This window comes from Gopherus evgoodei, chromosome 1 (assembly GCF_007399415.2).
Source record: "Gopherus evgoodei ecotype Sinaloan lineage chromosome 1, rGopEvg1_v1.p, whole genome shotgun sequence".
NCBI lineage: Eukaryota > Metazoa > Chordata > Testudines > Testudinidae > Gopherus > Gopherus evgoodei.
The window spans coordinates 33,702,100-33,721,679 of NC_044322.1; the positions used below are offsets into that span (position 1 = coordinate 33,702,100).

Sequence of the window (19,580 nt, forward strand, 5' to 3'; positions counted from 1 at the left end):
ATGTTGAATGGATTGGGGAGCAGTGCCTTGTACAGTGATCTCTCCCCGTGCAGCTGAGGAATGATGGGTGCAGGAAGCACGGGGGGGAGGGGAAGTTTGCAGAGCTTCCTACAGCGGCGGGAGAAATCTGGGAGTGGGTCTGACTTGTCCCCAGATGCTGGGCAGGGGAAGAGGAAGTCCCGTCCTCCTCAGCCCAGCTGGGACTAGCAGCTGAGCCCAGTGCAGGATAGGAGCCACCAGCCATGTTTTCCCCAGTCCTGCCCCCACCCCACAGTGATTTATCTCTGCTGGCTGCCTTGGGCAACTGAAACATACTGTTGGGCAAGGTCATATGACTGCTTTTGTGGTTTCCCTTTGCTTCCCCATCAGAAAGTCAGTTATCTGCAGGGAAACAAAGAAATCTGCAGGGGACATAAATTCTGCACATGCACAGTGGTGCAAAGTTCCCCCAGGAGTAACCCAGAAATATTACAGCTGAATAATTTTATTCCACTTGCTCTCCTCCTTATTTCTGGTACCCACAATTTTAGGAGCAGAAGGGTTAGTATTGCACAGCTCTGTATCTGAATCCCATTCTCATATTGACTATACAGACTTGATTGGATGGTGTTAAGTGTTGGATTCATTACACATTGAAACTGTTTTAAGCTACAAACTGTCGCCCAGTGCAGTCCTGCCCGCAGGTCCCCGCGCCTGCTGGGGACAGAGAGCACCGTCGCCCGCAGGCCGAGAGAAGCTGCGGCCCTGCGCCTGCCTGGGACAGAGAGCACCAGTGCCCGCAGCCTCGGAGTTCTCTGTTCCCGGCAGGGGTGGGGCTGCATCTTCTCTCCCCTGCCATGGTGTTGGGGACCACTGGTACAGTATTGTATAATGCCTTAAAGGGGAGGCAACCTATGATCGCGTTATATGTGATTTCGCATTGTGGCAGGGCGTGTTATTGTGAGGTTTGACTGTATAATTTAAACTGTAGCCCTCCCAAGTGTAACATGTATATTGATATAAATAAGTGCTGAGTTTGTGTTATCTGCCTTTTTAATTATTTCTTACCTTGGTTACATATTATATAGTAAAAAATTATAGGTTTTGAAATGAAACAGCTGTAAATTTTCAGGCTTTGGAAAGGTTATATCGCCAGCAGTGGACATCGATAGATGGATTAGGAGTTCTGATAATATCGCCTACGAGGGAACTGGCATACCAGACCTTTGAGGTTCTGCGTAAAGTGGGGAAAAATCATGACTTTTCAGCTGGCCTTATCATTGGTGGAAAGGTTTGTTCTCCTTTAAACTTTCAATTTTTTGTATGGGAGGTACAAAAGACCAAATTTTATCTTTAGAAGAACAATTGTCAGGGAGATAGCAGATAGATGAGCAGTTATTGGGAACCCCTGTGTCATGGTAGAAAAGGAATTACTGGGAACCTCTGCATCACTGTTTTCCAGTATTTTTCTCTGCTCTATTGCTTATGTCTTTTGAAGCTTCAGTCTTGTGCCTTCCATCTTTCCAGGGAAGGTGACTGAACAGCACTCCCTTTCCATACCTTTCAGGACTACCTTTCACTTTCAAAAGTTTTTCTGAAACACTTTCTATTCAAATCAGAGATCTGGGTTTGCTGCAGAGATAGCACTCAAACCGCTGGAGGTAGGGAAGAAGAGTGAAAATAGGGTGACTGCTAGTAATTGCTAGTTTAAAATGGGTTGAGTATGCTTGGTGGTGAGTCAGCTTAGAGGTATGTAATCTGAACTAAAGTGTTTTAATTTCAGGATCTGAAAAAAGAGGTCAACAAAATCCACTATGTAAATATGCTTATTTGCACACCGGGTCGGCTTCTACAGCATATGGATGAAACTTCATATTTCCATGCATCTGATCTCCAAATGTTGAGTAAGTTAAAAATGTTTGGAAAGCTATAAATAAAAAACTTTCTTATGTGTTCCACTGTCATGATGTACTTAGACTCATAGACTTTTTAAGGCCAGAAGGGACCATCATGATCGTCAAGTCTGAATTCCTGCATATTGCAGGCCACAGAACCTCACCCACCCTCTCTAATAGAGCTATAACCTCTGAATGAGTTACTGAAGTCCTCACATTTAAAGACTTCAAGTTACAGAGAATCCACCATTTACACTAGTTTAACCCTATAAGTGATCCCTGCCCCATGCTGCAGAGAGAGGCCAAAACCCCCCCAGGGTGTTTGCCAATGTGACCTATGGGAAAATTCCTTCCCAAACTCAAATATGGCAGTCAGTTAGATCCTGAACATGTGGGCAAGACCCACCAGCCAGACACTTGGGAAAGAATTCTCTGTAGTAACTCAGAGCCCTCCCCAACTAGTGTTCCATTACTGGCCATTGAAGATATTTGCTACTAGCAGTTGCAGATTGGCTATGTGCCATTGTGGGTGGCCTCATCATACCATCCTCTCCATAAGCCTATCAAGCTCAGTCTTGAAGCCAGTTAGGGTTTTGTTTTTTTTTTTGTCCCCCACTGCCTTGAAAGGCAGTTCCAGAGCTTCACTCCTCTGATAGTTAGAAACCTTCATCAAATTTCAAACCTAAGCTTATTTTGATGGCCAGTTTATATCTATTTGTTCCTGTCAACATTGGTGCTAAAATTAAATAACTCCACTCCCCTGGTATTTATCCATCTGATGTATTTATAGAAACCAATCATATCTCCCCTCAATCTTCTTTTGGTTAGGCTAAACAGGCCAAGCTCTTTGAGTCTCTTCTTATAAGGTAGGTTTTCTATTCCTTGGATCATCCTAGTAACCTTCCCTGCATCTGTTCCAGTTTGTATTAAGATTTCTTAAACATGGGAAATCAGACTTGCACACAGTATTCCCAATGTATTAACGCTTCCATATCTCTACTGGAAATACCTCGCTTGATGCATCCTAGGACTACATTAGCCTTTTTTCATGACCACATCATATTAGCAGCTCATAGGCATCCTGTGATCAATACACCCAAGTCTTTCTCCTTCTCCGTTCCTTTCAAGTGATAACTCCTCAGTTTATAACAAAAATTCTTGTTGTTAGTCCCTAAGTTCATGACCTTGTCTTTTGCGCTATTAAATTGCATCCATGTCTTTTACTTCAGTTTTCAATGTCAGCCAGATCTTCTTGTATGATATTTCTGACCTCCTCTGTATTGGAGATACCTCCCAACTTTGTGTCATTCACAAATGTTTTGAGCATACTCCTACTTCTTGTGCCAAGGTCATGAATGACAGTGTTAAATAAGATTGGTCCTAAGACTAATCACCAGTAACCTCTTTCCAGCCTGAGAGTTCACTTTTTAATATGACCTGTTTGTAGTCTCCCTTTAACAAGTTTTTGACCAGGGTGACCGGGGGGCCACACTGAAGTTACTCAATTAGGGCAAACTGCAAAGAGTGGGCAGACAATCCCCAAAGCTTTCTCACCATTAATCCACTTCCTGACAAAACCTAACCATTTATGAGCACATTCCACATTAGAAATTTTAAAATGTCTAAAAATATTTCTTAACTTTAACCTATAAGTTTCAGAGGTAATCTTAAAATGTTTTAACACAGTATCTTTTTTATATTTTACATAATTCAAAGCTTCATCCATACCTATTTCATTGAACACTTGCCTAGCTTTCCCAGTCAATCTGGTCAGCAGGACAGGCATACGCTGTACCTCAGGGATACGGTGAATTTCACATAGACATTCAAAGGTAGATAGAAATTTCTCTGTCTTCAGTATCTTTGTAAATTGGACAAATTCTTCCCCAGCTTTTGTTGTCATGAGGGGATGGGTTTCCAGGCTGTTGGAGTGTTTTCTGCTCTTCCAAGACTTCGATCTGAAGTCTGGCAGATTGCTGTTGCATCTGGTGAGCCTTCTCCTCAGCAGCCAGCCCATCCATATGCCTTAAATGGGTTTCTTTTTCCATATCAGCTATTTTTTCCTTTTCCTTATAATCAAAGATCTGTCAGCTTTTGTTCGTGCTCTGATTTTTGCTTGCTCGCTTCCAATTGCATTCTAATTGCTTCTGCAGGGCGTGGATCTAGGGCAGGTGACGGAGACCCGGCTCTCTGATCACTGGCCATTAACAGATTTTTTTGGTTCTTGCTCTGGGGCCTTTTTCTTAGAAGATAGCCCCCTCTCTGAGCACAATTCTTCAAGGCTTTTTCTGTCAAGATCTTCATATGACCGTGGGTGACTCATTGTAATTGATTTTTACCCTTTAAATCTCCAATATCAAAATTAATTTTTGATAAGCCTGGGGTTCTGATCCAAAACCCCAATTAACCTGTGGTCATGTGTATCCTAGCCAGACTACGCCAGTGTGACCGGGGTCACAATCCCCAAAGCTGGTGGATATTCCAGTACTTAGATTTACCCAGCCAGCACAAAACAGCTTCTGTAATACCTTACTGGTTACCCAGAAGCCAAAGCACAGTTCCCTTATGGCAACCCAGCCTTGGGCTTCCACCCAGACACCCCAGTCAAATGTGATGAGGATTACTGAAGATCTTAATCATATAAGAAAGTTCTACCAATTACAAAGGATCGGGCACATTACCTTCCAAATTAATGAATATTTCAGATCTTACTCAAATACACACTTAGAGCCAATTCTTATTAACTAAACTAAAATTTATTAAAAAGAAAAGTGTGTGTATTGGTTAAAAGATCAGTATACATACAGACATGAGTACAGGTCTGAGATCAGTTTCATAGTAGAGATGATGAGCTTTGTATTGCAAGGAGTTCTTTCAGAATTAGTCCATATGTTATAGCCCAACATTCATATCTAGGGTGATCCAGGAGGGACTGGAGATTTCAATCTTACTACTCAAGCTTCTCCTGCATAAAGCATCAAGCAGATCTGAGATGAAAGGATCAGGTCCCAAGAATTTTTATATAGTTTCTGGAAGAACAATAGATTTTGAAGTAACCTTCTGTTTCCTAAACATCACCAGTAAATACTACATGGATTAAGATAAGGTAACTTATCCATTAAGCAGTTTATTGTAAACTTTAAAGAGACACATAAACATGATATTTTTTCACCCAAGATTTATCTAAATGTTAATATTTCCTTTTGATTTCTGAATCAATAGCTATAGTAGTAGGCAGAAACTGTCTGTTTACATGGCTAACATCTAACAAGATATAAGTAAACACATACAGTTAGTATTACCTCTAATTCTCTAACAATACAGGTTTGCATTTCAAAGTTCTAGCGTGTCTAACACAGAATGGCCCTAACTACTATTTACAGATAGCTTTAGAGATATGTTAGAAACATAGAGGTGGGTAATCTGCTGGCAGGCTGTGGAACAGTTTGTTTACACTGACCGTCCACAGACACAGCTGCCCACAGCTCCCAGTGGCTGCAGTTTGCTGTTCGTGACCAATGGGAACTGCTCTAAAGGTTGAATCTGGGTCAATTAGCCTGTGAGCTGCTTAATCCTTTCTGGCTGTCTCTTGTCTCCCTTTTAACCAGTTCCTTATCAACCTTTCAGTTCTTATATTAATTCCCATCTTCTCCAATTTAACTAATAATTTCCCACGTGGAACTGTGTCAAATGCCGTACTGAAATCCAGGAAGATTAGATCTACTGCATTTCCCTTGTCTAAAAAGTCATTTATCTTCTCAAAGGAGATCAGGTGGTCTGGCATGATCTACCTTTTGTAAAACCATGTTGTACTTTATTCCAATTACTGTTTACCTTAACTACTTTCTCTTTCAGAATTTGTTCCAAGACCTATAATAGTTTGACCTCAATTGTAACAGGTCTGTGGTTTCCTGGATCACTCTTCCCCTTTGCCCCCACCCCCGCTTAAAAATAGGAACTGTATTAGCAATTCTGCAGTCATAGATAAGGTACAACCCGTGAGTTTACAGATTCATTAAAAATCCTTGCTATTGGGTTTGCAGTTTCATGTACCAGTTCATTTTAATATGCTCAGGTGGAGATTATCTGGGCCTCCCAATTTAGCCTCAGTTAGCTGTCTGAGTTTGGCTTCCCACCTCACATGTCATAATTTTCTACCTCTATATCCTTGTTGCAGTTAGCCTCCCTGCCACTACCCCATGACTCTTACTTTGCCTCAGTTTTTAATAGGGCTAATGATTTGTTTAGGTGTTGGACCATGCCTAGATTATTTTTAATCTCCACCCCATCCTCAATGCTTAGCGGTCGCACTTCTTTCTTTGTTTTTTTTGTTTTTGTTTTTAGTGCTATAGAACCTTTTACTATTGGTTTTAATTCCCTTTGCAAGGTCCAACTCTGCTTGGCTTTTAGCAGTTCTCACTTTATCCCTGCACTTTCTGACCTCCAAGAGGTAGCTTTCCTTGATGATCCATCCCATCTTCCATTCCTTGTAATCTCTCTGTTTTCTTTTAATCACCTTCTTTGAGATATTTGGTCTGAAACCCTTCCCTGTGAATTTTTTCCCCTTGCTAGGAATGCAGGCTTCGGCTAGTTTCTGCAACTTTGACTTGCAGTAATTCCAAGTCTCCTCCACGTTCAGATTCTTGAGTTCTTCAGTTCAGTCCACTTCCCTAACTAATTCTCAATTTTTTAAAGTTTTCCCCTTTCAAATCAAGGACCCTAGCTGCAGATCTATTTTTTTTTTAATCCTTCCATTTAGTTTTATACTGAATTAGCGCATGATCACTTGAACCAAGATTGTCCCCTACAACCAGCTCTTCTTTAAGGTCCTCACTGCTAACCAATTCCAAATCTAAAATGACATCACCTGTTTGTTCAGTGACTATTTGCTGAAGAAATCTGTCAGATCTCATATCCAGGAAAATCTAGGCCCTACTATAATTAGTAGCAGTTGTCTTCCAGTCTATATCTGGGAAATTAAAGTCTCCCATAATCACATAGTTCCCAGTAGTATTTATTGCATTAAAAACATTGGAGAGGTCTCTAGCCATATCCAAATCAGATTCTGGGTATCTGTAGCAGACCAAACACTATCCCCGGGGAATCTCTACTAGCTTTCTTCCCCAAAGTGATTTTGACCCAAACAGACTGTTTTAGCCATTCCATCACTTCTTTTTTTTTTAACAGTCTACTTCATCATTAATATCCAACGCTACTGTACCACCTTTGCCTTTATTCCTTTCTTTCCTCAACAGCACATAGCCTTCAATACCAATACTCCAGTCATAACTACTATTCCACCATGTTTCTGTTATCCCTATAATATCTGGTTTCACTTTCTGCATCAGTGGATCTGGTTCCTCCATTTTGTAACCCAGACTTCTTGCACTGATGTACAAACCTCTTAGTTGTTGCCACTTGGATTCACCCAAATTCCTCACCCAATTTGGGTACAGTCATTCTACTACCATTATCGCCTGACATGTTAGTGCCAATACTAATGAAGCTATCTTTTCTCTTGAAGTCCATTCTCCTACCCACTGCTGTTCCTTTCTCCATTGCTATATACTTTCTTTCTTGATTTTCCTCCCGCTCAGTGTTAGAATCAGGCATGTAGGTTACATGAGCATCTCTCCCGAGATTCTAGTTTAAAGCTCATTTAATCAGTTGTGCCAGTTTCCATTCCAGACATCTATTTCCTTCTGTATTCAGGTGGAGTCTATCCCATGAAAACAGTCCTCTGTCCATGAATGCCTCCCAGTGGTCGAACATTTCAAAGCCCCCCTTATAGCACCACTGCCTGAGTCATCTGTTGATCATCATCATCTTGTCTCACCTTTATTCTCCTCCTCTAGGGATCCCACTGAAAATCACCTGAGCCTCCATTTCCTTAAGTGTCTTCCCCAGCCTGGCACAGTCTTCTTTGATATGTTACAGTGAGAATCTATCTGTCATTGTCCTTTACATGGGAACAAATCAGATTCTTTCCTACTCCCATTAGGATCCTCTTCACTCTCTGATCTTCATCTGGTATCTCAGCTCCTGGCGGATGGCACACCCTTCTATTCTCCAGATCAGCTCTGGTGACAGACCTATCTGTTCTCCTTAGTAAGGAGTCACCAATCACATAGAACTGCTTTTTCCTGCTGATTAGTTGTGATTCTCTGGCCTTCTTTCTATTCTTGTCTTCTGTTCTCCCTTGCAGTCTTCTGTGAGGCATACTGAATCCTCCTGGGCATCTCCATTGGCTCTTCCCCTCTTCTTACAGGACTAGCTACTCTTCTATTCTTTCCCGCCCTCCCTCCTTCAGTTACAGCCTGCTGTGCCCCTTTTTCATTTTCCAACTTCAGTAAATCTGTTCCTGAGTTCCTTCACCAGCTTTTTTTTTCGTCTGCCTTGTAGTCAGCTGCTTCCACTGGTCACTTTCTTCACCTAGCAGTTTCCCCTCAGAGTTCTTCAGTCCAGCTTACTTCCGTGAATCTTGACTTTTCCTTTCAGCCCCCCTTGCCTTCTCTCCATCATCTGCTTGAATCCCCTTTGGAACTCTAACGGAGTTTCCAGCTGCATCTCCAAACCTCAGATCTTCCCTTCCCTCAGCTCTATCAGGTGGGCACTTCATTACAAACAAACCTTTTTTCAGGTACCCGTTACTGGATCATGTACATGTCGCAGTTTCCACATCCAGGCATCTTAATTCTCTCTTCCATTCTTTGGGTTACTACCATTGCTGCTTCTATCTGTCATAGCCTTCCTGCCTAAAGTCCTGTCAAGGGAAACAAAACAAACACCCAAACAGCAAAATAAAACCAGAGCACTACCACCCACCCCCAAATTCCCACTCAGACTCTCCTGTTTACAGCTCTGTTGGCTAGCTCCTGTTCTGCTGCTCCTTGGCTACTTCTTAGTCAACAGAGCCCAGATGAAATGCAAGGGATTTTCAGCTGTGTACAGAGAGCGTTTTTTTCTTACCCACCCTAGGTAGCTATTGAGCCCAGCTCCCTCTAGCACAGCTGCTTGACTTCAGTAGTAATCATGGGTAGCAGGGGTAGCACAGAGTCTAAAAGCAAGCCTGGCACCCCATGGTATCTTCTAGGTATTCCTTGGTCGACACTGGCCTCAGCTGGCTCCCCTGCAGCACTGTTTTGTTCGTGATGTAGTTTTCAGACTTGTACTTCTATCTTTGATCCATCCGCGAAATGTATCTGTCCCTTCTTCCTTTCCTTTCTGGGTATAGCTATCCTGGTCACCTGAAGTGATGACTAATGGCCCACTCAATTTGGTTTAAGTTGGGTATGCTCTTTTAGTCAGTCTCCAGAAACCTTATTTCTTCAAGATTCAACCCAGATTAATTTCTCTCATATTTTTTTGTTGTCCTTTTGTTTCTTTTTCTACTGTAGCGTTTACCTGAATTCACCTAATTTCAGTTTACTAGAAGGTTTGCCTGCTTCTAAGACTTAACATGTGATCTGCAGCACAGGCTTGGGGAACTTAGTTTCATTATTTTCTTGATTGCTTTTGGAAGCTGTTGGTGACGGGGGAGAATTCGTTACCCTGCTAGCAGAGAGAGCTCCTTTTTGCAGTCAGTTACTTGACCTGTAACATAACTCACAAAATACTCAATATTAAGCTCACTATAGTAAATACAGTTCATACTGGACAAATAAGAGACTGACCGTCGCAGAACTGCAATTAACCTTAGCCTTTGGACCTCCGACTCTGTATGTGTTTATGGTAGCTAGAGGAAGGGGTGAATTGATTTCCCTGACTACTCAACCTCAGCTTCACCTTATGTCCGGCTTTCTTTATTTCAGTAACAGGTCCTCCTTTGTTGAGAAGCAATCCACATGTAAACTGGTGGATTAGTTGCTTGAAACCCTGATCTTCTGCATATGAAATTTGAGAGCTGTAGTTCATGGATTATGGGAGAAATTGAGGACTCTTATAGTAGCATTTCTACATTGAATGAAGTAATGTAAAGAAAAATCAGTGAAAGATGTAGTTTATGTAATTCCTGGTCTAAGTGTCTTTTGTTACTGTTAACATAGTTTTGCAGGTACAGAGACTTCAAATTGAGATTTTTTTATCTCAAGGTTAGAATTGAAAAGAATTTAAAAATCTAGTTCTTCTAAACCTGTTTCCTCATTCTAGTTCTTGATGAAGCTGATAGAATCTTGGACATGGGCTTCACTGATACTATGAATGCGATTATAGAAAACCTTCCTAAGAAACGCCAGACATTGCTTTTTTCAGCGACACAAACCAAATCAGTGAAGGATCTTGCACGACTGAGTTTAAAAGATCCAGAATATGTTTGGGTTCATGAAAAAGCAAAATTCAGGTAAGTGGTGGTGGTTTGTCATGGTGTTTGTACTGGAGAAAGAAAGTGGTGATAGCTGCACTTTTCTCAGCTTCTTTCCCAGCAGCTCTGGGAAGTGGGATGTTGTCATATTTCCGTCTTAATCCCCTCCTGCTCCACTAAAACACTGGTTCTTGATGTTTTATTTTGAAAGTAAGCTGCTAAAGTGTATTACATTGCCAGTCATGGTTCACTTATAATTTTCACCAAGGTGCCTTTGAGCTGACTTTTTAGATATAACTAGATACAAAAGGGTTCATGTTGTCTTCAGTGGCATTTATATTCAGGAGAGTGGGGGGAAGCTGAGCAAACCCAAGTGGAGATAATACTATTTAATACAATAAAACCTTGCAGTTCTGTAGGCTGTTTTCTCTGAGGATTTCAAATGACTTTACAAACATAGATGTTTAATAGAGTGTTAAAAATTCAGAATTCCTGTTTCATGGGAAATTATGAAATTTCAGAATTTGGTTTTTGTTCTGAATTGGAATGAAAACAAATTTTCAAATTTTCCATGAAATGGAAATTCTAAAACAATTTGATTTAAAAAAAAATCAATCTTCATTTTTAAATATATTTTTTCATTTTTATATTATGTTTGCAGGAACATTAAGGGCGGCTGGTACTCAGTACAGATTGGAATATCTTGTTTTCTAGATTAGTCTCTCGTCTGTGTTATGAAACAGTTCGACAACTGGATCTAGGCAATAAGATAAGCACTCGCTATACAAATTAGAGGACCAGCTATTTTTCAATATCCTAGAAAAATGATTCCAGACTAAAACAAGGTTATTGAAAACTGCTGCTCTTAGAATTAGTACTGTGAGTGTTGCTTATTTTTGTGTTAATAATATTAGTGCCAAACTGTTATATTGGAACAAAAATGGGAGACTTTTATTTAGAAAATAAGATAAAATGTTTCAATCTCTATGTAGCAGCTGACCTTAATGTTTTTAAAAAAGAAAAAAAAAAGACTTGACTCTTTTGTCCTAATGACCTGTTTATAATAGTAGTGCATCCTGTGACGAGACTTGACATATGACATAAGCAGTATTACCACTGCCATCATGAAATAATGTAAAAATACAAATGAAATAACCTTTCAAATTAATTTTGAAACTAAAACTTTTTTTGTTCTGAAATGAAATTTTGAAAATTCCCCAGAAGAAAAACTTTTTTCGCAGCAAAATTAATAGAATGTTTTGAAAAAAATCTAGTTTAGTTGAAATGGCATTTTCCCATGGTAACTGTTCCAACATAAAATTCTGACCAGCTTGAATGATTAAATCTATCTGCTCCCATGTGATATAAAAATACTTGCCTACTTAACGAACAGATGGAGGGGAGAACAAAGCATATTGAAGTAATGACTATTTTAAGATCACACATGGATTCTGTTCTCCACTCTGCCAAAGTTCTGACTGAGCTCACTACTCCAATACTCTAACCCACTTCTCACTCCATTGTTTTGCATACCCTTGTGATAGTATTACCTAAAAAAATGGATCCTGAATAATTGGAAACGTTAGACACAATTTACATTGTTAATACCCTTTTTGCTTGGTGTAAAAGGATAAAAAGACCTAACTAAATATATAGCTTCCTTAGCTTGAGGGCTAGTGTAGCTATTAGTACACTCAATTGCATTTCCCTGTTGAGAAGGGAATGTCTTTATTGTAATGCTGCCTCAGGAGAGCTTTAGAAATATTTTGAGTAGATACAATTAGATGACAAGATGAAGCAAAAAAAAAAAGGAAAATATTTGTTTTGTTTTAGAATTATGACCTTGGCACATGGTATTTCATCAGTTAGAGAAAAACAATTTCCTGCAAGAGATTTACAAAATGGCAACTACTGTAGCATAACTTAGAGCACTACTAGCTGAATAAAAATCAGAGCATAGTATTGCAGTTTCGTCCTCACAAATGGCACCTTCAAGTTAGCTGAGGCGAGAGGTAGAGAGCATCAAAGCAGCATTTTAAAGTACGCCTCTACCCCGATATAATGCTGCCCAATATAACACTAATTCGGATATAACATGGTAAAGTAGCACTCCGGGGGGCGGGGCTGCGCGCTCTGGCTGATCAAAGCATGTTTGATATAACGTGGTTTCACCTATAACGCGGTAAGATTTTTTTGGCTCCCAATGACAGCGTTATATCAGGGTAGAGGTGATGTTAAGAACTGATCTTTCATGGGCTATTCTCTTTTGTTTAAAGAACTTGAAAGTAACTTAAGATGACAATTTAGACTTTTACAGAGAGACTCTGCATGTCAGGTAACTAGTGCAGTCAGTTAAAAATGCATTTTCTTGTACATTTAGACTCTGCTTTGACATTGCCTTAAGCACAAATGATTCTTTAATAGGACTTTAAAAAAAAAAAAACGGTTTGTATTTTAGGTCAAGATAGTTTGAATGTCACTATTTAGAGACAGGCATTTTTTTGGCTTAATAGTTAACTGAATCAAAAAGGTCACTTAAAAATTATAACACTATTAATAAGAAAATCAGAAGTCTCTTCAAAAAGCATGAACCTTTCATTGGCACTTCCAGGCATGCTTCTGAAAATAGGGAAGAAATTCTCAGCGTAATTAATATGGAGGCAGTGAAACTTTTTAAATTTAACTCCTTGCTGATGAAAACAGAGTGGCGGGTCTGTGGGAACTCTGTGTGTGGCTCTTCTGGTAAATGATATGAAAAGTATCTAACTTGACCTTTGTTTTTTAGTACCCCAGCGACTTTGGACCAGAATTATGTTGTTTGTGGGCTGCAGCAAAAAATAAACATGTTGTATTCCTTCCTGAGAAGTCACCTGAATAAGAAGAGCATTGTGTTTTATGCAAGTTGTAAAGAGGTACAGCTCATATTTATCTCTTCTAATAGATACTCTTTTTGGATATAATTGGGTATGAGGGAGTAAAACTAATGACTTTGAAATCTGCAAGAGAGACTTCAATGGTAAAATGAGAGTGCAAAAATTGACACGTGTTTTAAAAAATAAATGATGAAAGTTTTCAGTAAGAGCTGGTTGTATTTTTAACTGGTGTGGGACATTTTTGTACTTTGTTTGCATAGTGTGTAAATGAGTGACTTTTTAAAAGATGGAGATATGAATAATTGTGTGGTATCAAGGAAGAGAGGGCAGTTGAGAGTATGGAAAGACTTTCTTTATGGTCGTATGACTTGATCCTGCAAACACTTACTTCTGAAAGTAATTTTACTCTCGCGGGCAGTCCATTGACGTACTGGTGTTTAAGTGTTTGCACCATGATGCCATAGATATTTAATAATTTCTGACTGCTTAAATAGCAGCCTTACAGATTACCTTACTTGAAAGGCTTTATGGATGTATTTGTTTTTCAAATCTTTTAAATGGGTTGTAAAAATCCATTTCTACTATCTCACTAATACAGGAAGTTTGAATATCCATGTTGCCATATTGCTGACTTCAATGTGGAGAGAAGATGTAGATAAATTTTTTTTATAGAAATACTGTTTCTATTGTTGAGTAAGGGAGTGTGTATAGTTTCCTTAACTACTAGTTTAAAAAAAAATTCTTGGCACTTAAAAAATCACACTTTGGTGTGCACCATAATAAACAGGTAATAAATGTCTTCGTGAAAGAGTTCACTAGGTGGAAATATTAAAATTAGGCTGTGGTGGATTTACCCTGATTGCAATCCTGGTATCTGTGCATGTGCACTGAAGTGCCTGTGAGAGCGGCACTCCTGGTGAGATCTAGTTTAGCCCATATGCTTCTGACTCGCCGAGATGCAACACCATATCTCTTGCTCACCCCCCAGCACTCTGCAGTACCTGGCACACACTCACTAGGCATTGCTTCCTGTTCTGCAGAGTATGACACAATTAGCTTCCTATTTCAGTATTTGGGGGAAGGGGTGATAACCTCTCTCCACTCACATAATCAGGTCCCATCCCATCTCTGGGGTGGAGAAAAGCTATTTTGCTTTAAATACTAAGAATATGTTTACTTCTTAGTAGATAACTACCACCACCACAGTGAAATATCACGTTCGCTTCTTCTTTGACTTGTCGACCAACAGGTTCAGTATTTGTTCAGAGTGTTCTGTAGGCTCCGCCCTGGCATACCTATACTGGCTCTCCATGGCAAACAGCCACAGATGAAAAGAATGGAGGTCTACAACAACTTTGTTCGCAAGAAATCAGCAGTGCTTTTTGCTACAGATGTTGCAGCTCGAGGACTGGGTAGGTAACCTTCAGTGCAATAGTATATCCATAGAGTGGTGGTCCAAGCCTGTTCATACCTTAGCAGTGCATCCTATAAGAAACCAGGCTTTAAGAAGTGTTTTTAAAAACATGATAAGTTTACATTTTAGTTTGTTACCGCCTCATCTAAAAGCTAATCCTTTATATCCAAAAAGCAAAATAATTAAATACTTTCTCCTCAATGCAATCTTTAATGGGGCCTCACTTTAGTAATCTGTACTTAGTTTATTTCTATTTGTCTTTGCTCGAAACAGACATTTTACAATCTTGTAATTCTGTTTATTACTTATGTGTTGAATTGAAGGTGTGTGGCTCTCTAATCCATAGACTGTCCAGCTGTTCCAGCACTCAGTAACTTGTGTTCAGGAAATAGATAACAACAAGAATTTTTCAAAGGCTTTAAATACTTGATGCCGCTTGCATCCCATGGGTTAGTCTAAAAAGTAGATAAATGAGCAGCCAACCAGTAGCTGATGAGAAGAAGTTGGAGGGATTTTTGTAATGCCTGCCTCTGAATTGAAATGTGTCAATGTGGAAGAAAATCAACTCTCCTTTGTTGCTTCTAAAGGGAGAAAACCATAGCTGAGGCAAGAACAAGAAAATTCCTATTGCTGGAAGTAGTTTTGTGTAGGTCTTGTTTTTCTTTGTCTTCTTTTTGTTAGAAGGAAAGTGTATTAGCTCTTCCTTTGTTTTCTCATGGCGATTTTGTATCTTCCAATATATTTTTTTTCATACTTAATAACTTAAAAGTGATTAGGTGTAATTGATCAAAGTGCTTTCAAGAACTCACTTGCACTTATCTGGCATTGGTAGTTGGGTTCAAACATTTCAGCAGCAAAATTCACTGGCCCAAAATATCATCTTGTCTCCAATGGATTAGAAGAGGGAAATACTCTAAATTAGAAGGAGACAGAGCATATAGGACTCAATCTCTACTTTCCATACTGTTTGGTTCTCACGCTGAAGGAAATGTATTTGGCTGTGTCTGTTTAGAAACAGTTGTGTGGATAATTTTTGTATATCCTATGGCCATAGTCATAATCAAATAGTAAGTATTGATTCTACACAGTGCAACAGAGTTTTGCTGCTGTTAGCCTGGAATGCCCATTAAGTTTGAAACTTTTTGTTTCTTTAATTATGACTGCCTTTCAGCCTGGACTGTTCAGTCTTACCTAGCAACCTCCTCCTTGCTGTCATTGAAATAGATAATGATGTTTTAATACTTGGACAGATAGGGTAGTAGCAGCTGACGGCAGCTAATTTCAAGCTCTGATTGTGTAGTAAATTGATATTCTACTTAAAAGTGGGTCAAATCACTTACTTAATCATTTAATGCCATGTCATTTTATTATCTGTAAGACACAGAGCATCTGTCTGTCCTTGTCAGGTGTGAAATTATGTTCCATTCAATGCACTGTCATTACTTAGGAAACGAAGACACCATTAATTTAAGTTCACTTTGACAAAGGGGATAGCTGTTTATGCTATGCTGATACATGCAATTAATTTTCAATTCAGAGAGATTGCTGACAGGCAGTGTCTATAAATTGATCTGAATGATGGCTCTCTTGAAATAGTACTGCAAAATAAAATATTGCAACGTGTTAAAACTTCAGTCTCTTTCTCCACAGATTTCCCTGCAGTGAACTGGGTCATTCAGTTTGATTGCCCAGAGGATGCAAATACATACATTCATAGAGTGGGAAGAACAGCCAGGTGCGTGTTTAATTATGATTTGCATTTGGGTGTTTGCAACTTGATAGCTGTGTGTGTGTTAATAATAGGAAGAGAACTAATAACCTGATCAGCTAGGTACAGGTCAGAAGGGACTAAAAGCCATTACCACCTGAAGGCTGTTTGGCAGCTTATGTGAAGTGAGTTTATCAATTCTTCATCGATATAAAAAAAAAAGTTATAAAAGTTAGCACGAATACGCATAGTTAAATAGTTAAGAGACTGAATTGTCCTCTTGTCCTTAGAAGTGGTCCTGCCAGGCAGAGTGGAAGCTCATTTGTGCTGTACCAGTTCTATAGATAAATAAGACTTTAATGTTTAGTGCTGGTAATCCATTTTCTTCCAATGGCATAACATTCATTTGAAAAGGATGATGCAGTGTTTCTTGTTTTTATTTGGAAAATTCTGATATCATTAAGTAGGTTGTTTTCTACAAATCTTTAATTTTTCAACATTTAATATAATCATACTCTTAGAGATAGGAACAACTTACATTAATTATTTGCTCCATAAAGCAATTTCTTGAAAGAATCACGTGAGTTAATACCTACTTGTGTGAAAACTCAGAAGATAAAAGCTTCAGAAATATATAGACTCCAGAGGGGACATTACATCTCAGATGATAACTAGCGCTGAAGATGTCATAGCATTTTTTATCAAAAATCATAGACCAGTCATGCTTAATTTAGTGAAGACATGGGTTTGATTTTTAATCTTAAAAAAATAATAAGAATGCCTGACAAACAAGGAGGAAGGGCCCTGACTGAGGTGGTGGTGGTGGGGATGGAGAACAAGCCTGCCCGACACTCACCCTGCAGCGCAGCTCCTGCAGCTCCTATCCTGCCTGGCTTCCCTTTCTGGGTGCTGTAACCTGGTGCATGGGGTTGCAGCAATGCACAGGCTTGTCCTAACAGCCCCTCCATCATGATGGAGAGCGGGGAGCCAGGCCTAGCTCCGCAAGGCAGGAGCCGTTACTGAAAGGTAAGTTTATTAAAATCGCAGATACAAAGACACATCTCGGACAAATGGTAAAATCACTGTATCTGTGATATTTTTTTCCCAACTATGAAAAACCTAAAGACTATCTTACTAGTTTGCATCTTTTTTCCCCTTCTAGAAGGAGTGATGGGTTTTTAATACTTTTGGAAATACTGGTTGTGAACTGAACCATTTGCATTTTTTGAAAATCTATTAAATGTTACTTAAATTTAGACATGCCTTTGCTACTGTTGTCTCTGAGTGTGCATAAATTTGGAACTCAGTGCTGAAAAAGCTTGTATTTGCAGGTTGGATCTGGTTGTTGTTGGGTCTCTGCATGGGAATAAAATATAAGCATAGCTGTAACCCAGTTCTTCCTCTCCTTGAACTTGAGCCTGCTATGGTGTCATTATCCTGTGTTTGTGGCATCACAGTATTGTCATGGAAAAGAAAATGTAGTAAATTCAGCATTATTATGTAACTGCAGCTTCTAGCAGGACTCCTGAGAGTTTTCTCAGTATTAAGTGACTTGCCTGAAACATGTCAGGCTTTGTGTGCCCGATTTTTCCCCACTTGTAAAATGGGATGACATGTCTCTCCCAGGTGCTATTGGGAATGCTTCTAAAGCACTCTGGAGACTAAAACAGCTGTACAAGTTTAAATGTTATTAACATGACTATTAAAAAGGGTGAAGGAAATGGGATTTAATTCTGATACTGCTGAGAACTTTCCAGTGTACAAAGGGTGCCTTTTCAGAGATCCTCTTTTAAATGAGACTTTTTCTGTGGTAGTGGTAGTGTGAATAGAGCTTGGCTGAATATTGGGGATAGAGGGCCTGTTTCTTTGTTGAGAGGCTGTTCCTTCTGCTATACAAACTGACTACCCCTTTACTTCAGCATACCTTTGTTGGGCTCTCCTTTTGGATAAATTTTTCCATTGCCTGTATTTAAGGCTTTGCTGAGGTTTCAAAGGAAGGATGATAAGAGCCAGTCTTCAGATATTTTTGCTGGCAGAGTGATGATTTGAAGAGAGCAGTTTCCTTCTGTAGGAAAACCTTTACAGGCAGTGATGTAGCTAGGACCGGAAAACTGGGTGGGTGGGCGGGCAATGACTAGGGGTTGGAGTGGGGGGGGCCTGCCTCTCCCCACCATCTCCAGCCAGCCTTTACTGCTCAGCAGGCACCTGAAGGTGAGGCTGCCTGAGGCACACAGGGACAACTCACCCACTCCCAGGTGGGAGGTGTGCCTTGTGTGGGTGGGGCTAGAGACCAGGGCAGCAGCATATGGTGCACAGGAGAGGGATGCTGATGTACGCTGACCCAGTGTTGAGAATCCCAGCCTGTGGATTTGGGGGACTGCAGCATCCAGTGGGCCTGTATGCTCAGTGAGTGGGCTGCAGCCCACTCAGGCCCACCCGTGGCTACAGCCCTGTTTACAGGTGCTTGCTGACTCCTAATCTAATTCACAGATTAACGGTAAAGCTGCCCTGCGTTAGGTTTTCATTGTGGGGGAGTCTGCCAAGTTATTCTTCGAGTGCATGTTGATTCCAAGTAGGTGTGCGCTATATGCACAGTCACTGGAAGGCTTTTTCACTCGCGGTACCCGTCGGGTCAGCTTTGGAGCCCCTGGAACTGCACCTTCATGGTGGTGTATATAGGACCCTGCCAACCCGCCACCTCTTCAGTTCCTTTTTAGTGCCAGTGATGGTTGTTGGAACTGTCTCTCTCTTCCCTCCGAAAGTGTTTCCCCTACTGATTAGACTTTCTGTTAACCCAGGGGCGGGCAAACTTTTTGGCCTGAGGGCCACATCGGGTTTCCGAAATTGTATGGAGGGCTGGTTAGAGGAGGCTGTACCTACCCAAACAGCCAGGCGTGGCCTGGTCTCTGCCCCCCCACCCCCAAACTTGCTGCCCCATCCAACCCCTCCTCTCCTTCCTGACTGCCCCCTGGGACCCCTGACCCCATTCAACACCGCTGTTCTCCTCCCTCTGATTGCCCCAACCCCTATCCACACCCCGACCACCACCCTGAACTCCCCTGCCCTCTATCCAACACCCCCCCCCCCGCCCTCTTACTGCGCTGCCTGGAGCACTGGTGGCTGGCAGCACTACTGCTGTGCTGCCCAGAGCACCAGGACAGGCAGCTGTGCCGCCTGGCTGGAGCCGCCACACCACCACACAGCACAGAGCACTGGGTCAGGGCGCGGCTCTGCACTGCCCAGCAAGAGCTTGCAGCCCTGCTGGCCAGAGAATTGTGCCAGTGGTGCAGTGCGCTGAGGCTGCAGGAGAGGGGCACCGGGGGGCTAACCTCCCAGGCCAGGAGCTCAGGGGCCAGGCACGAGAGTCCTGCGGGCTGGATGTGGCCCCTGGGCAGTAGTTTGCCCAACTCTG

General features: G+C 40.9%; 1 protein-coding gene across 1 annotated transcript in view; it reads left to right on the forward strand.

Moving 5' to 3' along the window:
- The window catches only part of DDX10 (DEAD-box helicase 10), a 354,057-nt gene that overhangs the window by 11,831 nt on the left and 322,646 nt on the right, over positions 1-19,580 (forward strand). Inside the window, exons 4-9 of the mRNA XM_030561169.1 lie at positions 1,112-1,270; positions 1,763-1,883; positions 10,023-10,212; positions 12,959-13,085; positions 14,296-14,458; positions 16,111-16,195. Coding sequence (XP_030417029.1) covers positions 1,112-1,270; positions 1,763-1,883; positions 10,023-10,212; positions 12,959-13,085; positions 14,296-14,458; positions 16,111-16,195 — 845 coding nt within the window. The remainder of the gene's footprint in view (positions 1-1,111; positions 1,271-1,762; positions 1,884-10,022; positions 10,213-12,958; positions 13,086-14,295; positions 14,459-16,110; positions 16,196-19,580) is intronic.